The sequence below is a fragment of the Falco punctatus genome, assembly GCF_963210335.1.
Source record: "Falco punctatus genome assembly, chromosome: 4".
NCBI lineage: Eukaryota > Metazoa > Chordata > Aves > Falconiformes > Falconidae > Falco > Falco punctatus.
Genome location: NC_137583.1, coordinates 18,727,030 through 18,746,534, shown reverse-complemented (window position 1 = coordinate 18,746,534; position 19,505 = coordinate 18,727,030). Strand labels below are relative to the sequence as shown.

The window sequence follows — 19,505 nt, the reverse complement described above, 5'->3', positions numbered from 1 at the left end:
GGGGAGCTCTGTGTTGCCAGGGCAGAGCTTTCCTTCCTCCACACCAGTGGAGATGATGCTCAGAGGAAGCATCACGGGTTTCCTTCTGGGTTAGGCCTTTCCACAAGGGAACTTGAAGACCTTTTTGGAGGACGCTGAATATGTGCCCCTTCAAAGACTTAAGCTTGGGCGCTGGGGATTACTGGCTGCTCTGGAAAAGCTTTGCTGCGATGGCTTTCATCCAGCTGTTTTCTTTGTTCACAAAGATCTGATCTAACGCTGTGACACTGCTCATACATCACCTGCAGAGCTTTGGCTCTACTTGAAACTCCTGTCACATCCAAACACGGCACGTGGAGGCTTCCCTGCGGCTGGGGCTTTGGGGGAGCCTCTTGCAGAGCTCGGAACAGGACTGGCTCTGGGCACTGCCTCCCGAGAGCTTAAACTTGGCTTTACACGCTTCCAACAGCAGCTTTCCAAAGCGCTCTGCCAGACATATTTCCATCGGACCTCATGATATAGCGTTTTCTGTTTGAGAGTTTATTGAAACAAAAATATGATTTTTTTTGTACAGCTCCTCCCTCTTCCCTAGCAGACAAACTTCACAACCAGACTGTGAACTTCATCTCATTTCCTTCAGGGTGTCACAGTGCCAGTTTCAAACAGTGCCTTCTATTCACTAACTGCTTTGGCCCGTATAAATATTTTTTTTTCTTCGATCTGACGCAGTTTGCAAAATAAGTTAGATTTCAAATGTTACTGGCGCCACTTTTCAGAAGCAGACTCCTATACAAAGGTATCACTGTATGAACTTGCCTGGATAAATCTCGTCTTTGGTCTGGTGCAGAGAGGCTGGCCAGCTTGCTCTGACTGGACAAGAGGCTTATGAAAAGGTGAATTAGACGTGTTTCAGGCACGTGCTGATTTTCCATACTTCATTTTTTTGTCTGCGTGCTTAGCTTTCCTTCCTTCTGCTAGTGTTGTCACTGCAGTGCTCTGTAATCTTGGTTGGACTGTCCATGTCCTTAAAATAACACTGTGCTATCTTTGTCTCCTCATTTTCTAAAAATCAGGCCACTCTTGTACAGTCTGCGTTGCTCTTAAAACCTCTGAGTCATAATTAGTGATTGGTAATTCTACTAATCTTCTGTACAGATGGAGGCCAGTTCATTCTAAGAGACTGAAAAGAGGATAAAGCTATCAGCACTGGAATATATTAGCTTAAATACCCTCCCACACACTAATACACTTCTCCCCGCTAGCTGGTCTGTCATTCATATAAACATGCATCTACTCTGCCTGTTGGGGAAGGAGAGCTGGGGTTATCAAAAGGTTGAGAATAGCCTGGTTTTAGCCATTAAAAGCCATCATTGACAGTACAAGCAACATGAGTTTTAAGACTGTACTGTTTCCGTGGTTGCTTTTGCAGCTTATGTAGAACAGGGGGTGTCCCAGTGTTCAGCTTGCTATTGGGCGCAAATGTGCAGTGCCAGCAGAGCTGGGAGGTGGTGATGGAGAAGTTCCTATGCAGAGCACTTGCACCATTAGGCCATTGCGAAGGATGTGTTTTTTTCTGAGTGTCCTGGTTTTACCTTTCGTTGGGCTAGCAGCTTGTAGACAGGGTGATGTGGGCTGGGCAGAGGGTGTATGGTACGGAGAGGGCTGTGCTTGTTCGTATCTCTTGCAGGCAGGCTACTGGCTTGTGCAAGTGCGAGGGAGGCAAAGGACTGAAGGATGGGAGTGAAGAAGCTGGAAGAGCAGGAGAGTAGCACAAGAATTACATAGCACAAAAAGTACAGGCTGTGTAAGCAAGGAAAGGGATGGGAGGGACCAGGGAATAAAAAGAATAATCATTCTGACCCCTTTCAGGTGTATGTCGAACCCCCCAGTACTCCAGACTGAGCACAAATTTGCAAGAAAGTTGTGGGGTGGGGAGAAACAACAAAAACAGGTAGGGGAAAAAAAGGCAGCAGAAGTGCAACAGGAGAGGAAAACTGAGGTTGTAAGAGAGACAAGAAAAAAATAAGAGGGAAACAGTTTCTCCAGGAAGGTGGCTGTCCTAGGCGAAGAGGTCCCTGCCATACTGAGTGTAGAGTTGTTTGGCTCATGCCAGACTGAACGTGTTTGGTAGCCACAGTTGTTTTGGGAGAGCAAATATGCTGGTGTAGATGAAGGCCGTCAGGAATCTGGTTGGGCTGGTGCACTTAGCTGGTGTGCAAGTTGCTGTTTGCTAAGCCATAGCGAAAGTGGGAGAAATTCCTCTCTAATACCAAGCACATGGCATCAGTTTACCTTGTTCAGAGAGGCTGGGGTGCACTGCCTTTGCTGTAGGGTTACGTACCCTTTGGCAAGGAGTTGTGATGCAGCCATCCCCAAAGCCCAGCTTGGGGCTCTTCTGGTGGCCTCAGAGTTACAGAGACTTCACCCTGCCCAACTCTTGCTGCTCCAACAGCTTCCCACTACTAGAACCTCTTACAGGTATGCTACATTTCGTTTAAACTCTAATTTTTCTTGTTTAGAAAAATTACCTGTGGCCTAGAGCACAGCTGAATTATAGCCCAGATCTGTAGTTGTTTGGAAGCCCTGGATCCTCTGAGGAGCTGTGCTCTTCCCTTCCTCCAGCTATTCCTGTCCCTGTGGCTGTCCCAGCAGGGCAGAAGTTGGCACCACCCAGGTAACCTTCACGTCATTTCTTGAAGGAAAAATGAGTCACTGTCTATTTTCCGTCTTATTTTAGGGCTTTGGAGCCTGTGTTTTGGAGACAAATGCAAGTTTGTTTTTCTGAAACGCTCTCCCAAAACTGTCCCAGCTGCCATCCCTTAGGCTGTTGGTGCAGTGTGGACCCAGCTGGCTGGACCTGACCTGGCACCCTCCTGCCTGGTGTGGGACCAGCTTATGTTTTGGTTTTTTTTTTTATGAAACCTGTGATATTGAGCATTGTGTGGAGAGCTTCTGTAGTCTCCTGGCTATGAGAATGTTAGCTTTTACAAAGTAACTTGGGGAAAAAAACCCCACCTCTTGGTCTGCAGCTATTTAAAAGGCGGGTATTTGATCAAAGCTAGTTTCTCTGCATTAAACAAGGAGGGCGAGACACCTCTGGCACCTCCCTGCATCCCAGGTGTCTGGGGTAGCTGGGGTGAGTTGGCCTCTGGAGGTGTCTGGGTTGATGATAACTTACAGAGGCAACCTCAGGCCAGGGGAGCAGGGCTGACTCACGCTGTGGGATCGTGTAGACCAAGCAGCTCTGCTTCCCTTCCCAGCAGCATCAGTAAGGCTCCGGCTTCACACAGGGCTCCGCAGCCTGGTGGAGCCCTGTGTTGGCCTCAGATGCTCAGTACTCAGAGCCTCCTGTTCAGGGGAGTTTAGCTGCACCAAGAGGGCTTGGTGTCTCTGGCACGTGGGAGCCACATCTCCCTGAGGTGTTGCTTTTAAAAGTTTGACAGACCCTGATGATCTTGCTTCCCATCCTGATATAAGCAAGTTAGTTTGTTCCAGGTGTTGAACTTAATTTTTTCCTATTAAAATAGATCCATGGATTATAAAAGTTAGGGTGGAAAGGTCCTTGTAGTTTGGTCCTCTCTGTGCATGGTGACTGCTCGGTTGGGAGCATAAATAACTGAAGAGGAGCATCTAGTTAAAGGGAAGAGGTTGTTCTTGCTCCCAGGTGAAGTGTCTTGGTGTGTGTCCAGAGCTCCTCCCTGCTCTGCTAGCATTTGGTGGTGTTCCCCCAGCCTGTGTCCTCCAGCCCACATTGGATGCTGTGGTCCTGGGCTGTGCTGTTTCCTTGGATTCAGTTTTCCTGCCATAATTTATGTGGCCGGAGGATGTGAATCAGTGTTGTGATTCAAAAACTTGGGGTACCCATACTCACATCACAGAAAAAGAAAATAATAATGCTAAGGCTGTGTTTGTGAAGGAGGAACAAGCTTGTATTGCAGACTTTGAAACTTGTACATTTGAGAACTTGTGTCTTTTGTTTACCTGCCTGGAGGTCAGGCTGCAGCTCTGGAGGTTACAACCTCCTGGATTTGGGTGTGCAGTTCTTCAGTTTTCTGTTTTGTTCACCCACCCACCCCCCACCCACCCCCCTCCCTTTTCAGTAAAAGTGATGCTATACAGGCATTTGGCATTGCTTTTGGAGACCTCGGGTTTTGAGCCTTGGTGTGATACCTGTGCTCTGCCTGATGCTGTTACACAGGCAGTGGGGCTGTGTCAGAGCTCAGCAGTGTGTGAAGCCTCGCAGGTTGATGTACCAGAGGGGAAGACATCAGGAGATGAACTACAAGTTTTGCACATAGAGAACAGTCCTACAAAGGAAGCAGCAGATCAGCAGGTAGGTGGTTTACTCCTGTGCCTCTGCCAGCAGCAAACTGCACTCCTGGAGACCAGCCCTGACCCCAGAACAAATTCAGATTGATGGCCAAGGGTGTGAACTGTGTCTGCATGCCTAGTTCTCTCCCTGGCGTGTGGTAGCCCACATCAGAGGCAGCAGACCTGTGCTTTGGAAAGGAGTTTTGGAAATCCAGCGAAACGCTGTGCCGGGGGGTGTCTGCTGCAGCGAGGGACTATGGAGATGTGTGTACGGAATGAGGGTAGGTGTGCTGAGAAGACCAGGTCTAGTTACCTTCGTTTACCTGTATACCTTCAGGTCAGTAGATGAGCCTCCCTGCTGCCATGGGGCTAAGCCCCCTGCCCCAGGGGTTGGAAGTGGAGGCAGCTTGAAGTTTTAGTGCTGTGCCAGGTTTTGTTGTAAAGGCCCTTTCTGTCCCCTGGATGGGGATGCGTGGGGTGTAAGAGCCAGAGGGGTGATGGCAGCTCCCAACAAGCACAGAGCTGCTGGCGTGGGGTCCTCAGCTGGCTGCTGTGGGGCTGGCAGGGACCCGGGGTCCCACAGCAAGGTGTCTTGCTGCCCCAGGGCTGGCACCTCGTGCTGTGCCTTTGGTCAGTAACTGCTGTTTTTTTATTTAGTTTTGCTTCGTAATAAAGGGGTTAATATTACAAAGGAAAAAAAAATGAAAATAATTGTAATGCTTTCCCAGCTCACCTCCCGTTTTTAACAAGCACATTTCAATCTCTTGTGTCCCCTGACTCACGCTGGAAGGGCTTTTGTTTCTGAATCTGTAATCAAAGCAACAAATGCGAAGGTCACTTCCTTGAGATTATATGGCAACGGAAGAAGTCCGGGATCTGTCTCCCTTCTTCCCCCAGCTCAAATGTACAGAAAACCTGAAGGCTTAGTACATGCACACTGTTGAGTACTTCTTGGGTTTCTCCAGTCCTTTTAAACCAGCAGGGCGCGTGATTTGGAGGTAAGAGGCTATATTTTAATTGCTGATGCTTAGCAGCAACAGATAATGTTACTTAGTGCTGTTACCTGGTGCCCCAACTCAAACACCGTGCGGGAGAGGAGGCAGTCAGAGCGCAGCACACAGCCAAGCAGGATTGCTTTGGGGTGCTTGGGTAGCGCAGGCTGAAAACTTTTTGCTTGCTCTTTTCTTTGCCCTGCGAAAGATCAATCCATAAAAATTTCTTTGTATCTGTTGCACTCCATTGTGGAGATAAGGGGTTGTTTGTTTACTCCCAGTGTTTACAGCTGCTTTTTCCTGCCTTTGTTGTAAGTGCTGCCTTGACTGCTTTAGGAAAGTGCTAAATCCAAGCTTGGTTCTGCTAATTTTGTCGCAGCTGGAGGTCTGTTAACTCCTGATTATAGAGAGAACCCGTTTTCTGAGGTTACCCTTATAGGCTGCTCTGAGATGTGATTTAAACTGAACAAAGCCCAGATTCATAAGTCCTGAGCAACGGCAGTCAGTGCCTGGTACAGTAGCTCCTTTCAGCATGTAACTATTAAATGTCTCATCAATAAGGTCCCCACCCCTCCTGCCCAAAAAAAACCCTCACGAAGAGGCTGGGCGCTGGAGATGCAGCAGTGCACGCGGAGCTCAGTAACGGCTGTTGAGAAAGAGCCTTTGATCCCAAGTGCTTGTTTTGCTTTAAAAGTGGAGTGTGGAGCAGTCCAAACCTGCGAAAGCCTCTGAGTGCCTGGCAAGGCGCTGGCAGCTGGGCAGGCTGGCCCCTCGCCGCCGGCACTGCCAAGGAACACTGCTCAACGCCTGCTGTGGCCAGTATCCACTATTAGATTTCTTCCTGAGAGCTTAAGATTTCAGGCTTTTCTGGGGTTGTTTGCTTGCTCTTTGCTTTTTTTTTTTTTTTTTTTTTTTTGGAAAGTTACAGATTTAAAGGCAATTTGGTGATATAGCCTTTTTCAAAATGAATTATTTTTCATTGCCTGCTTACCTAATGTCTCTTCAAGGCTGGCGTCTGGGTTTCCTGAGGGGCTGCTGTCAAGCATGAGAGCAGCTGGAAAAGTCCAGGGGAAGGATGGGGACAGGATTGGGGGATGAGCTGGGTACAAGACTCTGATGGGGCCGGAGGGGAGGAGGTGCTAGATGCTCTCAGAGGGCATGGTGCTGCCTGGCAAGAATGGCAGATACTTGGTCAAGGCTCGCTCTACCGAAGTCTCCTGCCTCAGGAACCTTCCCACAAAAACCCAACCCAGGGGTGAGCAGGGGGTGGTGGAGAAGCAATGCAGTGGGGAACAGAGCAGCAGCCTGTGAGAAGCCATCAAAGAGACAGGGCAGAGGCAAAGATACATTAAGGGCAGAGTGTGGGTCTCTGGGGATGAAACTTCTCTAAGGGGAATTTTTTAGTCTTCTGTAACTGTGGCTGTTACAGGGAAAGCTGAGTTTCTGTTTCAGGTGGGTCAGGGATGGGTGGGGTGAAACGCAGAAGTTACCAGCTCTGCACAGAATATCTCCGGAGCTTCATGTTGTAGAGACTTAAGCAAAGAAGCACGAGCTTAACTGATTTGCCTGCAACCTCCTGGCTGAGGAGCGAGGGTCGCAGGAAGGCAGGAGACCAGCCGTGCCCCGTGGTGGGTACTGCTCATTCAAGGGCAGAGGATGCTGCTGCCTCCACACAGTGCCCTTTCAGGGCCAACACTGCATTTGCTCCATCGGGTAGTGTCAGGAAAGCTCTTTGATCCCCCAGGATCACCACCAAGTTCCCAGGAGATTGCACTGGAACAAAACATCACCATGGGCTTGTGTGCAGTAATGACCAGACTACAGTGTCTCAGCACTGGCGGTGATAAGCACGTCTCCACCAGACACTAATTTATGGGCTGTGTTCCGCCAAGGAAAGCAGATGTTGGATGAAGTATTTCACTGACTTGATATTTGTGGTAGATTTGCACTGATTGTTTCCTATTAATTTTCCTGATTTTTAGGATTAGCTGTAGAGTTGCCTGCCTACAATTTTCTTGCTGTTATTTTAAATACTCTGCAAAGTAGTAGGAATGGTAACATCAGCACTTGTGGAATGACATGAACTGTTTGAGAAACATTTCAATTGAGAGTATGAGACCTTTATTTAATATAAGGAGAATCCCAATGCAGCAACGAGGCTCTTCCTTCCAGAAGATGGCTAACTAACCTCTCCCTGTCAGAGGGACTCGGCATCTACTGATAACACAGCCTGCCGTATCCTGTGGCCTTTGGCAGTATTGGGAGAGGCAAAATGCTGTCTGAAAGCTGCTTGTCAACTCGAAAGTATGGGGCCAGCAGGGCCAGTGAAGGCTCTTCTGCAGCAGTTTGTCCCTCTGCCTCGTGCAGTGGCTCGTGACGTGCTCATCTGTGTGCTGGTGCACAGGTCGTGGGCGAGCAACCCCTCACCCCTGCATGGGGGGAGCAGCACCCACTACATCATCCGTAGCATCAGGAGAGGCAGCCATGCTGCAAAATTTCCTTGCGGGGAGGAGAGGGGTTAGTTTTTCACATTGCACACTCCTGGTAGAGATCAAGAAGCAGCAGCTCTCCTGTTTAGATTTTGCACTTGGCAAAGGGCTTTATCTCGTGGCTGGGACACCATATTTACCATTTTGAGGAAGACTGAATTCATTTGTTCCCTGGATTTTCATTTGCCACTGTTCTTTGGGGTTTGTGCATGTGTGTTGTTTGTGTTTTTTCATTTTATTAATTGCAGTATGCTCATCATTCTCTCTGAGCACTGCATTTGAGCATTTTGGGAGAGGAGGAGATTTATGAGCCCCCACGACTTGCTCCAAAGAGGGTGATCTTGCTCATGACCACAAGAGGCTGTGCCTGTTGTCCTGTACAAATTGGCAAACTGTCTATAAAGGGAGTGAAAGAGCTCTTAGATTTGCCATCCCCTGCAACGAGAAATAGTAGAATAATAGGGGAGAAGGAGAATTGTATGGAAAGTGTGCTGGCACTTAGCCCTGAAAAGCCATGATGCCTGTGGTGAGCGAGAGCACTTGGGCTGTTACGTTGCCAGATTTTTTTACTGGCTCAGCTGGTGGGACTTACATGAAAGTCAGTTGATGCTCTGCAGGAGCCAGGTTTTTTTCACTGTATCTTCAGTTCACGCGGTTATTTTAGGAAGGTGCCATGCAACCCAGAGAGCTTCTCGGCCCCCTGTGTTTTATCTCTAACTCTTTGCCAAACTTCAGCAGAGCCAACATTTCCATGGAAAGCATCATCAAAGGGGCATTTGTACCAGCTTGCACTTAAGATGAGACATGCTGGAGAAAACTTATTTAAAACATAATTTCTGTGCATGGTGTATTCAGTCAGGTCTTCAAGTGTCTGTCCCTGCCTGGCTGGTCCCGAGACAAGAAGCACAGGGACACCCTGAGGTGGGGAATGACTCTGTAAGGTCCTTGCAGTTGCTGTGGGTGAGCACCCCGTGAGTGTGGGGACGGGAGCGTGCGGCGCCAGTGTGGGCTCTGCAGCCCTTGGGAAGGACAGAGGTGGCACTTGGAGTCACCCTGGTGAGGTGGGATGGGTCTTAAAGAGTGGTTTGCCATAGCACGAAGGGTGAAAGATGTAGCCAGCCACTTCAGTGCATCACTGGCTATTTAATATTAAGCAGATGCTGGCTTCTGTTAAGGTTAATAGCAAGATAACGATTTAAGGCAAAATCCTGGCCCTATTAAAGTTAACGGCAAAATTCATTGACTACATTGGAGTCAGGACTTCAGCCAAAGGTTTCTTTATGACTTGATGATTAGGAAGGAGAGTCAGTATGTCTGGAGACGTGCTCTGCCCCCTGTAATGCTGGTGGAAGCTCTTGCCAGTTGCCTTCAAAGGGATCACATCTGCGTGGGCCAGGCTGCAGTGCCACAGCAGGGAACCCACCAGCTGCCCCGGCTGCTGTGTGCACAGACCGGGGGGAAACTGAGTGTTTTAGACCCAGAGCCAACTCTTTTATAGGGGATATCGGTGAGTCCAAAAGACTTCGAGGGGAGGGCAGCTGTGCAGAGGAGGCATCACTTGGGATCCTCGCGCTGCACTCCTTGCTGGCAAAGGAGGTGATGGAAAGGCTGGAGAGGCACTGAAGTGGGCTGTGATGGGATGGGGTCATGTTTCCCTTCCCTGGATCCTTACCTGTGGGAGGGTGGAGCATTTCTAGCCCCCTCCCTGAGCACTTCCCACCACAGGGCACTGTGCTGGGCACCCACACTGGGTCAAGGAGGCCCCCAGGCTGCTAACAGGCTCACAAGAAGTGTGATCCTATGTGAATCCTTTAAAAAGTTTCCATAGAAATGCTGGTATAAAACTAAAGTCCTGTTTGTTATTTTTCTGCTTATTCCTTAAAGTTTTGAGCGAGACTGAGTGCTAGAACACCACGAGGCTTTGCTCTCCCAACAGACACACCAGGAAACTCTGAGGTCATTTAAACCATTATAACTTTTTCCTTCTTCCCCCCAGCTGCATGCAGGCCCCTTCCTTCCAGAAGGATAGGCAAAGGCTTTTATTTTCCTGAGATGTGCCTTGTTAGGGCAGCTTCATATTGCAATACATTCTTGCATCTTATTTCATATTTTTATCAGGCCGTACATGTTTATGGGCTAGATATAAGCCAGCCAGTTGAATCAAAGTCAATGAAACAATGCTGATCTAAGGCAGCTGAGGATCTGATCCTAAATGTTTTCAGGACCAAAGGAAAAAAAACAAAAAAACACAATACCCAAAAAACCCCTCCTAAATGCTGATGAAAATCCAAGGTCAGCATAGGAGCTTCAGTATTAAGCTTTGAAATCTCGTACAGGCTTATGAGTTATAGGTTTGTGGGGTGGGGGGAAACAAAACCCTCACAGGAAATTACTGGTGATGTTTTATAGCTGGTTAACTGCAGCTCAGGTAAGGATTTTGAGATGAAATTCAAAGGGCAAGGCTGGTTCTCTGGGCTCGTACACCTGCAAAGCAGCACTGCTGCCTCTGAGTCACTGATCAAAAGCAGGACGGCAGGATTTTGGGGCCCCTTTGTGGAGGCTGGATCAGTGTGGCAAATGGATTTCCAAATGCACCACATGCCTCTTGTGAGTGGGAATATTGCTCTTTTGTTTTTTGTTATCTGTATGATTTTCTTCAGTGCTCTGACTGCTTGAGCCACCGTGGAGTTATATGCCTGGTTCAGGAATAAATGAGCCAGTTTTTATTATCCATGTGCTAATGACGCACTGCGGTCCAATTTTTCGCTTTTAAAACTGCAGGTTGAAGGCTTTGTGTGCAGCCATTTAGTGAGAATGGTTCCCCTTTCCTCTCATCACTGGATGCATGAATGCAGGGTTGGTTTTAATTCTGCCTGTAAAATATCTTCTGGAGCTTACTCACCTGCCAGTGAAGTGTAATTTCATGTGGTTACCTTGCAAGGAGCTCATGGAAATAGTATCTGCAGTTCTGTGCAGCTGGGACTGAATCCCCGGAGTCACAAGGGGCTGGGGGTTGTTTGCAGGCAGAGCCCCTGTGGGAGCTCAGTAACACCCATGCCTGAACAAAAGGGTTTCTCTGGAGAGAAGAGTAAGAGAATGGGGGGGCAGAGGTTTGCTACTTGCAAAAGATTTCTCCTGGAGTTTGGGGTATTAAAAATATGAAGCCTTACTGGATGGGCAGGGTTGGTTTTAAAGCTTCCAGCGATGCATATTTATGTGGCTGCAGGAGCCCAGCACAGCCGTCCTGTCCCCGGGCACATCAGTTACCCATCGGTGTGACGCTGGTGTGCCAGAAGCGCGTGCACAGGGGCTGCTGGAGCCCGAGTCGTGGCACATCCCAAATAAGAGCAGCTGGGATGCAGGCGCAGACCTCTGAGTGTTTTGATGGTAGAAACAGTTACTAATTTTGTCTCAATTATGTGCAGTTTATGTATAATCCTCTCCCCTCCGGCCACAGAGTCGTTAGGGTTTGGAGGTTTCTTGGCTTTCCTTAGTAGTGAAGACTCTAGACTTTCTTAAAACAAGGCTTAAAAATAGGAGTCGGTGACACATCTGGCTGGCTACGCTGAGCGGTGCCTCTAATTTGCCCCATTCTGGGAGGTGAAATCTGGTTTGCGGGGAGTGCAACACCTTTGGGTTTGCTTCTGACCTGGATCCTTTAGGTTTTTCCCATTCCTAAGCTATACTTCAGGAGATAAGTTATTCTGTTGGCTTTTTTTGGGGGCTTAAGTTTTTTGAGGTTTCCTGTTTACACTTTGTCCAATTATTTTTTTCGTTTTCTTATTTTTTTCCTAACTGGATGACACACATGAGTGTCTAAAAATATTGCATGTAACAACCAGCTTCGAATAGGGAGGATGTTTCTGCTGAAGAGAAATAGCATAAATATCCTGTATATGTTTTTTCCCCCCCAAATAAACGTTCAGGCTCAGGATATCACAGGGAATTGGTTTAAGTAGCCAAGAAGCAGGTTTGGGTTCTTTTCCTGTTTGTTTTGTTGTTGTTTGGTTTTTTTTCTCCCATTATTTATTTTGGGGGGTGTGGTTTATTTTTTGTGGTTTTTGTGTTGTGTTCTTTTTGGGTTTTGTGTTTTGTGTTTTTTTTTTGTTGTTGTTGTTGTTGCTGCTGTTGTTTTTTGTTTTAAAGGACTGGTGTTTTGGAAAATCTGCCTTGATTTTTAGCTGGAGAATTTGTCTTATTTTTTGTGTTATGAGCGAGATGGAGGAAAAAATTTGGGTTTTTTTCCCCAGCTATATGAAACCTTTCCATGTTCACCAGCTATATGGAATCACAATATCTCTCCTATGCTTTAATTTCCACATATGAATATATTGAGAACTGTGTGTTTCTTCATTATTTGTCTCTCTCACTGAAGCTCTGGGTAAACCAGGTTCTTGCTGAAAGTCGCCTGCCTGTAAGTTAGGAGGGGCTGCAGGGTTTTGATATTACTGCATTTCTGCATCGGACAGTGTTTGTCTCCTTTTTCACTTCTCTCTATTTTTGAGGAGCTCTTGCTTTCTTGCGTGCAGAGCATATGAGTGATTTTGGGAAAAAATAAGAATCCAGCATCCCAGTATCTTGGTTTTGCCAAAAATGGGGCTGTGCGTTATGTTGCTCAGCTTATTTCCTATTGGGAATGAGATGAGATATAGGGATATTTCATGAATTTTATGCTGCTACTTCTTTCACTTTTAATAGCTGAAATATTAGCAGGCTTTTAAAAATAACTGCTCAAAAGACCAACTTGGGGGCATGTTACAAAAATATAACAAAATTGTTCATTTGTACAGACAATGCAAAATCAATGAGAATATGATGAAAACCCAGATGCATGTATATATATCTCAAACTGCTCATGCCACCTCATAACTGAGCCAGACAGCTGTGCTCATCTCATAATGGATGGGTCCAACTACATAGAAAATCAATTATATTGTTCAGATTAGCAAGGCGTACTGAATTAAAGATGAAAGAAGATGTATCTGCAAGGGGCTCCCAGGGTGTTGGGTCTCTGAGGAGCCCTGAGAGCCAGGGAGCCCGGTACAAGTCCCTTCCCTGAGCCCAAGGAAACAGGCCTGTGAGCGGATATACTGTGGGGAAATAAATCACGCCAGTATCCTTGGGGGATTTAAAAATGAGTCCTTTGCTTTGGCTCCAGGAGCTCAGTGCCTCAGCTGAGCTGGAGGCATTCTTCCATGGCCAAAATCCTTTCTGTATCTAGTGAAACTATAGTGGTGAAGTCCTCTTTATGAAGCTCTCCAGCTTTTCTTCAGGCAAGAGAAGACCAGAGCAGACAATTGATACCTGTGACTGTGCTGGAGCGTATGGCAATGTCACACCTCTGCGTCCCTGTGCTGAGACAATGTGGGGCTGCTGGAAGGTGACTGATGCTCCAAACCTGGTGAGATGGGCTGGTGGCTGCAGTAGCCTCTGAAGCTTCTGGTTCTGCCCCCTGTACAAATGAGGCTTGCAAAATGTGAGTATGGTCTCATATATAGGAGCCCTGTCTGCATGGGAGGGCAGCTTCGCGGGGTGAGAATAGTCTACTGGAGATGACCTCTCTGATGGGTGACATTCCTGATGCAGGATGGGCTTGGGTGGTTCTACAGTAGTAACTGGGAATGATTTGCTTCTGATTGTGTTTGTAAGTACAGAGCAAGCCAAGTGAAGTGCTCTCTGCCCCATCAGGAATGGGGTGGGGATACTTGGAGTGAGCTCTTGCACAGCTGCAGGAGCCAGGGTGCTGGTTGCTGCAGCCTTGGCTCTGCAAGAGGAGGATAAAGGCTGGTGTCCGGACTGCCCTGGTTAACACGGCTTTGGTAGGGACTGGAGCCTGCAAATGCAAAGCTGGTGGTCACTCCAGCAGAGCTGTGTTCCTCGACCGGGCTTGGGTACCACACAGTGAGTATCAATGCTGTGCCACTCAAGCCCAGGTGGAGAAGGCATCTTAGTAGGGATGTGGGCGTGTGGGCGGGGGGGCAGAGGGGTGCAAGCAGCAAACTAAGGGCTCCAGAGCCCCCCTTTTCCTTGACCTACAGCCAGCAGCAGGCATTTTCATGGCTGGGGATATTGCTGTTGTGTCCCACCATGCGACAGCTTTCCTGGGGTGACACACGTCCATGGCTGCATAGAACTCCAGGGATACAGGCTGGAGCTGTCAGGTTTGTCACAGGAATGGCATTTCACGGTGCTGTATCACCGAGCACCCCGGCATTTTCTGCAGCTTCTTGACTGAGCTTTCCAGTCCTCTGGGAAGCAGCTGTATGACTTGTTCAGAGATGAGATTCCTGGAGACTCAGATACTGAATATTATCTCTAAATCGGGCTTTTAAGCAGTGTCCAAGGTTTTTCATCAGTGAAGTTGGGGCTAATTGTGTCTTGCCTGTATTCAGGAGTGTCATGAGGCTTAATTGCTTTACTTTTAAGGTGCTTTGTAATTACCTTGGATAGCTGAATAGAAGCACAGATTGTGGTCGGTATTTTTTTTATATTTTAATCTTCCCAGCAACCTTCCTTTCTCCTTAGCACAAGGCTTTGTGGATGTGTTTGCTGTAATAGAAACCTTTTTTACTTAACAACAAACTGAGACAATTACAAGTCAGAAGTGATTAATGTGATTTCACTGGGTGAAAGCAAAAGCAGCTAGGAATTAAATACTGGCAACCCTTGTGCTATCTCAGAGCAACAGACGGGGAATGATTTAAAAACACTATTGGATCAGGTGCTTTGCAACAGGGGCAGATTGGTAACAGTATGTCAGAGCCAGAAATATGCACCGCCTTTGAAGGGTGGGCTGATGAAATGATTAATTGACGGTGACACCTAACTTAGTTATGAGTGTGCGATGGCAGACCTTCAGTTCTGGGGAATAAATGGACCTGTGATCAGATCATGCTGGATTTAAGGGCTCCAGGCAGTGTGTTTGGTGAGCGGATAAATCGCAGGGAGTGCGCTGGAAGCTGGAATTGGGGTGGTGCAGCTTTGCTTCCAAAACCCCAAGTATAAAGCACTGGAAGTGGTATCTTGCTGGGAGTGCAGGGCATGGGGCTGGAGCAGCTCTGGGATGATGCCTTTGCAGGGTGCAGCACCAAGGAGTGCAGCTGTGGTTTGCCTGGAGAACATCACTATCTCCTTGATGGTGCAGCCTTTGCTCTGCACCCCTGCACGCACAACAGGTTGTTCTTCATCTGCCACTTCTGTACAAATTCACATTCGTAGCAGTAGGAGAAATTAAAAGGAAGGGGTTTCTTTCAGCTAGACGTGCTTTGCAAATGGTCCTTTTACCACTATTGCTGTTTCAGTGGGTGGTGCGTTGATCCATGTTTAGCAGCGCCAGAGGTTGTCAGTCCCGGTGCCCCGCAGACGCTGCAGCCCCTTTTCCCGGCCACTAACCAGTTGTGCTTGCAGGCACTCATCTCTGACCTGTTTCCAGAGCTCCTCAGGAGAATCCCTCTCTGCTTTTGGTCAAAATGAGCTCAATTAGTTGAAACAATAAAGCTTTGTTAATTTGGCTTCTTAGGGCTGAAAGGGCTGAGTGGTGATGGAAGAGGCTGTGTCTCTGCAGCCCTGGCGTTGGAGCAGGGCAGTGCTGCTGGGAGGCAGCAGGTCTCTTTACAGTTTTACTGCAATCAGGTTTAAATTGTATTTATTTTTAACTTTTTATAAGGTTTGGATGTACAGCATCCAAGGATGGGAGGTGATGGGGGGATGCTGGTGGCAGTAAGCTGAGCCCTGTCCTTGTCCCCCATCCCTGCAGATCCAGAGGGATGTGAAAGGAGAAACCACTGTGTGTTGCCATTTAATCCCTCTGGGACCCCCTATCTAAGCAAACCACCCTCAGCCTCTGCTCACAGCTCAGAATTTATAGTCCGTGAGAAGCTTGTGCTGTCAGGGAAATGAGTCTTTCTGAGGCTGGGAGAATAAATAAAAAGGCGAGGTTTCCTTCCCCAGCTCCCGCCTGGGGAGTGTTGCGAAGCTGGTCCTTGCTGAGGCTGCTGAGAGGCCCAGAATTAGAGCAGATTTTAAATAATGTAAAAGCTTTCATGGAAATGTATTAAATTTCAAAGGGCAGATATTAAAAGGGCATAATGTGCAGCTATTTCTGTATTGCTTGCCTATTGAAGAGAGGAAGACTCTTTGTTTGCAGAGATAAATGTGATACGAAGTAGGTGGTCCGGATATAACACCAGAGGCTGCAAAGCTCACCCCGTTCTTAATCATCCAATTTGAGCACCTGTCTTGACGTGTGCGAGCACCTGTATAAAGAATCCTATGGAGGCAATGACTTCTCGTACTTGGGAGAAGTTAGCCAAGGGAGACGGCTAATGTGCTGGTGGAGACTCCACCGAGACTGGAGACCAGGTCCTCTGCCAACAGCCCAAACGTAGGCTGACCCATCTGCAGGGAGGGGTGGCTGGACGGGAGGGTTTCATGGGTCCTTGGTCACGAAAGGCCATTCCTGCCGCCTGTGGCTATAGTACTAGCCAGGCTGGTTCATTCTCAGATTAAATTCTTGCATCATTTATGTTGTTATCTGATCCTGAGCGCTGCTAAGCACCCTTAATTCCAGCTCAAAGCTGATGGGAGCTGGGGGAGCTCCCCAGACTGAGTCCTTGGAGAAGGACACTCAGCTCAGTACGGAGTCGATTCACTTATCGGTGCAGATTAGATGCTTGCTGCAGGCTGCCCTTGCCCCTGAGCCACATATGGTTGGGTGCAAGGCAGGAAAGCCGTGGATCCTGCCCTTCCTCAGGGGGCTGTTTTGCTGTCTTTGCAGATGACAGAGGGCCGGCACTGCCAGGTGCATCTCCTCGATGACAGGAACTTGGAGCTGCTGGTTCAGGTGAGGACCCCTCTCTCTTGAGCGCTAGTCACACAGTGCCAGATTGCTGCTTTTCTTCAGAAGTGCTGCCTGGGGGCTGATGCATAAGTGGTGGTTGAAGAAAAGTTGTATCTTTTATTGGAGCAACTCACAGAAGCGGAGTGAACAGCCGTGCTTTCAGGCATGCGTGCCCTTCCTCAGACTTGAATTAGCAGGAGGGTTTCCCTTGGACACTGGTGCGTGGTGGGCAAAATATCTGCTGTCAGTTCTACATTCAATTTTTCATCTGCTCTGCTTTCACCAAAATTCATGAAGTTTTAAAATACACCTCTTGTGGGTAGTGGTTTATTGTAATTTAGAAGGGAAGAAAAGTTTTTTGAAATATATTTTATTCCCACAACAGAAGCCAAAGCACAAGACCCTCTAGTACACAGTATTTTCTTAATTGACAATTTTCTCCTGCTGTAATTGCAGGAAAGCCCGAGCTGCTGCCTTTCTGCCCCAGAAAGCAGCGGTCAGGCCAGGCACTTCGATGTCTTGGATTAAGTATGCGATTGCCTCCCCGTGCTCCGCATGTCCCACACAGCTCCGTGGTGACACTAAATCCGGCTGCCCGGAGACTGATGGAGCCACTTCTGCACTGAGTTGTACTACAGGGTTTTAACTCAGCCATGCAGCCATGTGTACTTAAAGTCAGTATTTGCAGAAATTTTTTTTACTCTGTATGAAAAGCCTGGACTGAAATGAATTAAATTGTTCTTATTCTTTCAATAGCCCAAACTTTTATCTCGGGAATTACTGGATCTGGTGGCCTCACACTTCAACCTGAAAGAAAAGGAGTATTTTGGGATAACATTTATAGATGATACGTAAGTATGTTAATTTATTTTTAAACAGCTGTGTGATTATTGCAATGTGAAACCTATCCCCGACACTGTGGCAGCTCAGCATGATGGAAAATTGAGTTTTTCTTTTGAAGAAGAAAGATTTTCCTACCTTGCACTTGTGCTGCTTGGCTGGGGAAAGGGGAAGGCACAAACCAGAAAATAATTGGAAAATATCTTCCGGGCACAAACCAGTTGTAAAATACCTTCCTCCTGATGCTTTTACTCTTCGTGTTTGTCTCACAGGGTGAAAAAATAGGTTCAGCGATAATTTCCCATGTGAACACCCATGTGAGCTCTCCTACTCTGCACTTTTAGTAACAACAAAAAGGTTTTCATTTATTTTCAAAAAGAATTGCTCCTACTGCTTTGCATTTTAATCTTAAATGTATTATTGAGTCTTTCAAACCTGAACTTCCCTAGCAGCAGTGGAATATGAGGTTAGTCCTTGCCATAAGCAGCTTTCCTCTAGATTCCCTATTGCTTTCGGGTATCCAAGCTATTCTGCAGACTCCCAAAAAGAGCTGCAAAAGCAAAACACGCTCAAAATGCACAACCCTCCCTCCCCAGCAGCTGGAATATTGCAAGCACGTGGCGATGTTGGGTGCAGTTTGTCATCACCACTGATGCCAGCGGGGCATTCCCTGCCACCCTTCGCCAGCAGCTGCCGTGGGCTGGGTGGGCTGCTACAGCTGGGCTCTGGAGTGTCGTGGGATATCTGCTTCCATGGCATGAACCCGGAGCCAGCTGGGTTAATGGAAATCTCAGCTGGTGTTTAGACTCATCTGTCAGCATTGCACTGAAATGCTTCCCCACGTCTGCTGGGCGCAGGACCGAAACCCTCAGGCAGGACTCTGCTCTCCAGGACCAGGGTCTCCAGAAGTTACCTTCAGCCACCCAAAAAGAGCTGGAGCAGAGCCGCTTAGGGCAGTAGAGAAATGGAGCTGTGCACTAATACAGCCCCTAAATAAACCTCTTCTTGTCTAACGGGAATAGTCCCCGCTGCTCTCTATTGCTGTTTTTTATGGCATCCTGGATTGGAAGCTTTCGCCTACATGCCAAGTCAGAGCAGTGTTTGGGGCCACCCTGCTGAGGCAGTCCCTGTCCCCAGGTGTGGGGCTGGTGTCACCGAGCTGGTTGGAGCCGCTCGCTCTGCAGCCCTGACAGCACCAGGGGGTTATTTTTACCAGCCACTCTCATCTTGGGCCCTCCCTAGAATATTTTTGCCACATTCTTGTCCTTTCAAACATTGGAAAATACTTTCTTCCAGCTCTTCTGTAAATCCCTTGAGGATGCTGTTTGCACTTGGCTTACGTTTTTCCCCCAGAAAAGCTGCCATGAAATTCTTCTTGGAGGTTTTTGATGGCTGGCGCTTCCTCGCAGTGAGCTTTAAAGTGTTGCCAGGGGATTACCCAAAAGCTGTTGTCTTCCCCAGCAGCACCAGTGGGACTCCAGAGGCTGCCTTGGGTGTACAGCACTGGGCTGGGTGCTTGGAAGGGAGCGCGTGGCCTCTGGAGGGCACCCATGCCCCAGCCTTTCGGGCCAGCCGCAGGGTCTGCACTGCCCCTTGGCCCCAGGGTCCTCAGGGAGGTTATTGGGGTCGGGGGGAGTTTTGTTTTCTTTCTGGCTTCCTTCCCATTTCAGCCAGAGAAGCTGCTGCAGAGCACTGTGGTTTAGACACCTGGCTCATGGAAGGAGCGTGCCTGGGTGAGCCCTCTGCTCGGAACGGGGTTTATGTCACGCTGGGGTGGTGCGGAGCGGGGCTGGGGGTACAGCGGCACAGCCGTGCGGCCCCTGTACAGCAAAAGAGATAGACCCATTGCTGCTGCAGGCAAACATCCAGACCCTGCCATGGATCACCCCCCCCCCCCCCGCTAGATATAAGAAGTCAACAGAAGCATCCCCAGCTATAGCAAAGGGGGGTATTTCAATAATATTTAGTTTTTCTGGGTGTCGTGCTATGATTTTGGGGCTGCAGCTGAACATACAACTGCAAAGAGTATTCTCTAATGTCCTCCACCAGTGAATT

At 48.1% G+C, this 19,505-nt stretch overlaps 1 protein-coding gene across 6 annotated transcripts in view; it reads left to right on the top strand.

Moving 5' to 3' along the window:
- Positions 1-19,505, top strand: part of FRMD4B (FERM domain containing 4B) — a 139,889-nt gene that overhangs the window by 57,571 nt on the left and 62,813 nt on the right. For 5 of the 6 annotated variants that reach the window (XM_080385326.1, XM_080385325.1, XM_080385323.1 and 2 more), the window contains 2 exons: positions 16,548-16,613; positions 17,367-17,461. In XM_080385326.1, the coding sequence (XP_080241452.1) occupies positions 16,548-16,613; positions 17,367-17,461 (161 nt within the window). Of the gene's footprint in view, positions 1-1,429; positions 5,289-16,547; positions 16,614-17,366; positions 17,462-19,505 lie in introns of those variants that run through there. The other variant, XM_080385327.1, reaches the window with a different exon arrangement.